At 47.4% G+C, this 6,488-nt stretch overlaps 1 protein-coding gene across 1 annotated transcript in view; it reads right to left on the bottom strand.

The window, feature by feature from the left end:
• Positions 1–2,828: 2,828 nt before the first annotated feature.
• Positions 2,829–6,488, bottom strand: part of RSPH1 (radial spoke head component 1) — a 21,807-nt gene continuing 18,147 nt past the window's right edge. The window contains exons 7-8 of the mRNA XM_046651740.1: positions 4,212–4,451; positions 2,829–3,028 (exon numbers count right to left, since the gene is read on the bottom strand). Coding sequence (XP_046507696.1) covers positions 2,976–3,028; positions 4,212–4,451 — 293 coding nt within the window. The 3' untranslated portion in view covers positions 2,829–2,975. The remainder of the gene's footprint in view (positions 3,029–4,211; positions 4,452–6,488) is intronic.

Genomic DNA, 6,488 nt, shown 5'->3' with positions numbered 1-6,488 from the left:
GGGATCCCCATCTGAGAGGGCAATGCCTTCACGGGCCTTTCATGTCGCTGGGTGTGATGGTCATTACGGACGCAATTATGAAAATCAATACATCAGGGGGTTCTCCTCCCCAGAGACGGGTGGGACAAGGAAAAGTCACCCAGAGAGAATCCAGTTACAACAGAAACCAAAGTTCAAAGGAAATAGTGATAAATAGGGTTTGATTTAGACTCTGTCTTGATAAATTAAACTGAAAATTATGGACATGGGTTAGTTTTACCTTGGATTTACCAAAAGGTAAATTTATGCAAAATTGCAGCTTTGCTCAAACTCTTAGAATAAATAAATAACAAATCAGTGTTAATGGTGGCAGTGGAGTGCTTATAAATTTGTCTGACAACCTTTTATGAGTGCACAATACAGCATCTTTGGCTTCACATTTGACTTACACGGTGCCTGCACCAAGAGGGTCATTTTTACAAAAATGCTTATGGCCTTTAAGTTTCCCGAGAGCTCTTCACAATCTTTTGAATTAAACTACCATGTTTTGAAGGCCTTGTTTTGTCTCCTCTGTTGGCTTGCTCATACCCTATTGTTATTTTGTCTAACTTTTCCAGAACCTCTTTGTCAGTAGCTTAGTGTATGATCTGAGCAACCCTCCAAGATGACTTTAATCAATTCCATGAAATGCTACACATTTTGGAAGATTCAGAGTTTCACTCTGCCATCTGTTGGTATTTTGCTTGTATCGTATTGTGGGATCAGAAAAACTAATTGTCAAAAGTGTGGGCGTGGTGGTCAGGGGCAGAAAGAGGCTGGCGCTGAGCGGGAATGGCGGTTGAGCGAGGATGCCTTCTTTAAATGGTCGGCTCATTGGCAATATGTTCGAGGAAGTCTGACTACTTTTCCTTCACTACCAACTTCTTCACAGGGGGAAATCCACACCTGGAGAGCGTCCTTGCTCTAACCCCAGCGCCAAGCACACTGGCACATAGTTGGTTTTCGGGAACATTCATTGAATGAATGAATGAATGAAATGCAAATTATGGCAAATGGCATAAAGAAAAGCAAAAGAATGCTAGGAGATAGAAGACCAAGGAGGGGCCTAAAACAGCCTACGTCAGGGAAGACCCTCTTGAGGAGGTGAAACGGTGGGTGATGTGAGATAATAGAAAACACATATAGGTTGATCTCTGCCCCCGGTTCCTGGCACAGAGCTCCTGAAACCCTCGTAATTTCCTAAGTGTCGTGAGCACAGGAGCATCTTTTGTTTTAATATTTGGTCTTTGACCCCGTCCCTGGCACAGGGCTCCTAAAACCCTTGTAATTTCCTGGGTGACAGGAGTGTCTTTTGTTCTAATGAGGTGACTTTGGGTGGGCTCCTGAATGGTTCCTGGATGAGGGCTGGTGACCAGAAAGAACAAGCCACGATTAGGAGCTTGGAACTTTCAGTCCCATGCCCCATTCTCCGGACAGGGCAGAGGACTGGAAATGGAGTTAATGATCGATCACGCCTCGTGATGAGGCCTCCATGAAAATCCCAGTAGGACGGAGTTCAGAATTCTAGGCTGGCAACATATCCGTGTACCGGGAGGTGACACACCCCAGCTCCACGAGGACAGAAGCTCCCGCACTCGGGACCCTCCCAGACACATGCTGTGTCTCTTCATTTGCTGCTCACCTGTACTCTTATATGACAATATCCCTTAATAAACTAGTTAGTGTTTCCCGAGTTCTGTGAACTCTTCTAGCAAATAATTGCATCCAAGGGAGAGGAGGGAACCTCCGATTTGTAGCCAAGTTGACAGACGTCGTAGGGAACCTGGGCCCTGACCATTCTTGATTGGCATCTGAAGTGGACTGAGCCCTTAACCTGTGGGATCTGGCGCTTGGTAGATAGTGTCAGAATCGAGACAAATCGTAGGACATCCAGCTGGTGTCACAGACTTGCTTGGTGTGGGGGGAAAAAAGCCCACATATCTGTGTCAGCAGTGTTGCGAGTATGGCAGTAGCGTGAGGGTGAATGAGAAATACAGGAGGCAGACCGAGTTTTTCCTAACTCGGGAGGCTAGGTGAAAAGGGGGGCGCGGGGGAGGTAGAGGGATCAGGGTTGGGCAGACCAACTGTGAAGGACATTTTTGGGCGAATCGACGACTCTTGCTGAGTGACCCTGGGGACAGAGGAGGATGGGTGAGCAGAGCTGGCAGGAGAGGAGGCAGGGGCTCCTCCCAGAGTTTGTGACTTTACAACAGCAGGGCCTGCAGTGGTGCCGGGGAGAGGGGGGAGGAGTCAGGACGGGCCCCTACTCAAGAAACGTGAATGTGGCCTCGGCATTGGCCTCCCCTCTAGGAGACCTGAAGAGTGTACACAACAGGCTGAAACCACACCTGTGGGCCGCTGCCCCTCGGCCATCGGCAGGGACCCTTCGGGGAGCCAAAATCCACAGTGAATGCTGAAGACATGGACGGGGCGGGAGCGGCCCCTCCAATGGCAGCTGACGGTTTCTCACCCCAGCTCGGGGCGTATCTACTATGTGGTGTTTAATGAGAACTGCACACAGGAATTCTTATATTCTAGGTGTTTTTCTAACTCCTTTGAGGGAAATCTGAGAGGAGCTTTAGGATACAATTACTCCACTAGCTCAGCCTGAAATCCACTTCCATTAACCATCTTCTGTAGGGTTACAGCTGTGTGACACTTTTCTTTATCCTAGTTTTCTCCTCGAATAGGTGAAGACTGCTGAAACACACACACACACACACACACACCACTAAAAACCATGTCAAAATAACCCGGTAACTTTCAGTTGAAGGAACTCGAAACAGAAGTTGTCTCATAAACTAAAGATAAGGAGGAAATCTATTTGCAATTGTAAACCATTTTAACAAACAACTAAGTAAAAAAAGATGAATAACTGATCACTGTGAATGAATTAAGTAACGTCCGCATAACGGAGCATTTTCACAATACAATCTCCTAAGCGTTGGGCTGCACCCTCATTCTGGTGGATCTAATTGTCTAGTTTCTTCTTCTTCAAAGCTAGCATTTCCTGGGAAGAAAAGAGAAACAGAATATACTCCATATTAACATTTTTCTATTTTAAGATTCTTTATTTGCTAACAGATCTTTTTGTAATAAATAATATTATAAATATTAAGCATTTATCAGGCAAAAAATGGAAGGTTAATTTTTTTTTTCTTTTTTTGAGGCGGATTAGCCCTGAGCTAAGATCTGCCAACAGTCCTCCTCTTTTTGCTGAGGAAGACTGGCCCTGAGCTAACATCGGTGCCCATCTTCCTCTACTTTATATGTGGGATGCCGCCGCAGCATGGCTTGACAAGCGGTGTGTAGGTCCGCACCCGGGATCTGAACCAGAAAACCCAGGCCACCAAAGTGGAGCACGTAAACTTAACCACTGAGCCACCAGGCTGGCCTCTGGAAGGTTAAATTTTATGCATACTTTTATAGTTTTTCTTTTGGTACTAGTAATAAACTAGGCAAAAGATATTTTCAAACGTAAATGTGAAGACTATTCATGTAAGTGAGAGCATGTTCAGTAATTCTCTCTTACCTGTATATACCATCCAAATGCAACCAGCTTTATGAATGAAATATGTCACTTTTTGGCCCTCGTATTAATAAAAAGAAAAGCAGGACTTTGCTACATTCTCATAAGATGCTATTTTAAATTCATGAAATTTAGAATTCTTCTTTGTTGCTGAGTGGGCTCTGTAACTCTCACTGCTAGCTATGTTAAAGAAGAAACTCACTCACATCCCTGTTCCAGGACCTGCAGAGGCGGAAGCTTCTAGATTAATGGTACATTCAAACCCACTTAAACAGAGCTGGTTCCCAGCACCACTGGCCTCTGCTCACACTGCTGTGACTCAGCCACTGTAAAAATCGTGCAGTTAAATAGAGCCATGTTATAAACTGCTGATGGGACCCTGCGTGCGGCCTGCTCTCTTGGCGAAAATGGAGATTGGCAACTGATGGAGAGGAGGACACGCAGGGCACCCAGCAGTCACACGTTTGCAGGAGGACCCAGGAAGAAGCAGCCTTCTTATGGGTGTCACATGAGTTCTTAGCGGGTCCTCAGAGACCGTCTCCCAGTCCCTCAGGCCCGGCCCAAGGACAGCCTTGGCCCAAGGTGGACGACCCTCCAGCTCGGCTCTGTGTGTGCGCGGCCCTCACTTCCCTCCCACCCTCCTCGCTCCACCAGAGCGGCTCACCCTGGTCTAGGTTGTCATATCGGAACTCCTCCCCGCCGTCCTCATGGCCCTCCTCTGTGGCAGCGTCTCCGTCTTCCTCTCCGGGCCTCAATGAATCGGTCTCTTCCTCTGAAATGTCCGTCAGAGCCTGGGCCTCCTCGGCAGGCTCTCCGGCGCCTGAAGCAAAAGAAACAGGAATAGGGGCGGCGCTCCCTCCCCCGAGGCACCCTCCCTCCTGCTGAGAGCAGGCCCGGCTTCTCCCTCAGGGGACAGCCCCTCCCCACCTGAAGTTCCACCCGCCTGGCACACAGAGCATCCCATCCCAGTTGCAGTGACTGGTTCAGGGATGGGCACCATTGGTTTGATAACTCTAATTCCCAAGAGTTTCGATGACCATATTGAGAAAGAGAAGCTCTCTGTTCTCCAGGGTTCTTGAGCTGATTCGGTGACAATTTGATAAAGTCAATGAGCATTCGCCTCCAAAGGGAAGACAGCAGAGCCAATGCCCACAAGAGCAGAGGCCTGATCCAGCCATGCCTGAGGCTGTCTCTACGCCTGACTCTCCAGTTGTATGAACCAATCAATTAGTATTAGTATTATTTCACTTAGGCCAGTTTGAGCTGTCTTTCAATTACTCACAACAGAAGGACTCCCACCCAGAATAACCCACATTCCAGGGCACCTTCCCTACATCTCAGAAAGACTGCTGTGAGCCATGGAGAAGTGCTGCCCGGCTCCTCTTCAGAAAGGACTTGTCACTGCAGGTGCTGTCAGCCACCTTGCCCAGGTCACCTGCAGCCCGTCACTGACCAAGGTGAGGGGGTAAAGACCCGTTGATATCGGCTCAACACAAGGTTGACATAAGGGAAGCCATATTGTAGAAAAGAAACCATATTGTAACTTTGAATGACCTCTGATTAACTAGCCCAGACAAGCTCTGTAGATTTTAGGGCCCCTCCCAGCTGCTATAAGTTGATAACTTTGCTTCTGAGTTCCTTAGGAATGTGGTGACCCCCAGGCAGAGAGTCTGTGTTGACAGCCATCATCAATGACAACTGAAAGATCAGGATATAGGGCATTGCTCCAGTCTCTGATGCACATCCAGTAAACAAAGGACTATCAGGAACTGGGACCAGAGGTCTGCCCCACCTGGAGATCAGATGGAGGCCATACTGGAGATTAGGTCTATTTTTCAAGGACTCTTGAAATTTGGCTTGTCTGTCCTTTTCATCCTTCTATTCTAATACTTGATTATAAAATGTGTCTTTCGATGTTGTTCCAAAACTGTTGAGCAAGACACAGAATTCTAATCATGTAAAATGTCAACCTGAAGCCGAGAACAAGAGAATATTTCCAAATGAGCGCTAGACAGTTTCATCCTCTAACCCAGATCTATGCCCCGATTCAGCAGGAAGTAGCTAGATGGGTCTTTGCCCCAAATTCCTCAAGAATGAGGAATGACCAAAGACTATGAGGGGTTGAAATCGACAGAGAGTTAGCCATTGATGATTCAGTAGCTAAGAACTTAAGTTTTTTTCCTTTTTGCAATGACTGATTATAGCTTTTAGCTGTTTAACCCACCCATTGTTAACTGTGCTGTTTGGGCAATATGCTGTCTGACTTCCACTAGGCTCCTATAGAGGACATCTCCCTGGAGCCTGGGTCACCACAGCAATGGGTGTTTTGAGCTATTTTTCAGGAATTAGAACCCCTTGTTCACTTCAAGCCAGTTGAGACCACTAACCAATCAACTGGGCCCATGCAGATGTCCGATAGGTGACTTTTGATGTCAAGAGGCTAAAAACTCCACCCTATGCTAATGCTGCCATTTTGTGAACATGCATCCTGTGAATAGATACGGAGTCTGACTACGCTTGCACAGATCATCAATTGCCTCACCTCTCCTCACTTCCAATCACCTGTCTCCACAGTTCAGACCACCTTGCCCCTCATCCCATAAATGTCCTTGAGTCCCCATTTTCAGGGAAGTTGAATTTGAGGCTCATGCTCTCACTTCCTCACGTGGCTACCTTGTGATTAAACCCTCTCTCTGCTGCAATCTCGTCGTCTCGGTGTTTGGCTTTCCGGGTGGTGGGCAAAATGAACCTGTTGCCAGAACACCCACAGGACACAATGGGCTTCCCATGGCATCAACTGAGGCCGCTGAGTGCCAGCGTCATAGCTTGACTCGTCCCTCTATCCAATCAGTCCTACTGCTCTCCCCTCCTCTCCATCCCCTGGGAGGATCTGACCCCAAAGGCTCTCCCTAAGGACATCCTGCACAAAAAAGGGACTCAG

This window comes from Equus quagga, unplaced genomic scaffold (genome assembly GCF_021613505.1).
Source record: "Equus quagga isolate Etosha38 unplaced genomic scaffold, UCLA_HA_Equagga_1.0 73442_RagTag, whole genome shotgun sequence".
NCBI classification, from domain to species: Eukaryota; Metazoa; Chordata; class Mammalia; order Perissodactyla; family Equidae; genus Equus; species Equus quagga.
The sequence above is the reverse complement of the archived record's forward strand: the minus strand, read 5'-3'. Positions and strand labels throughout refer to the sequence as shown.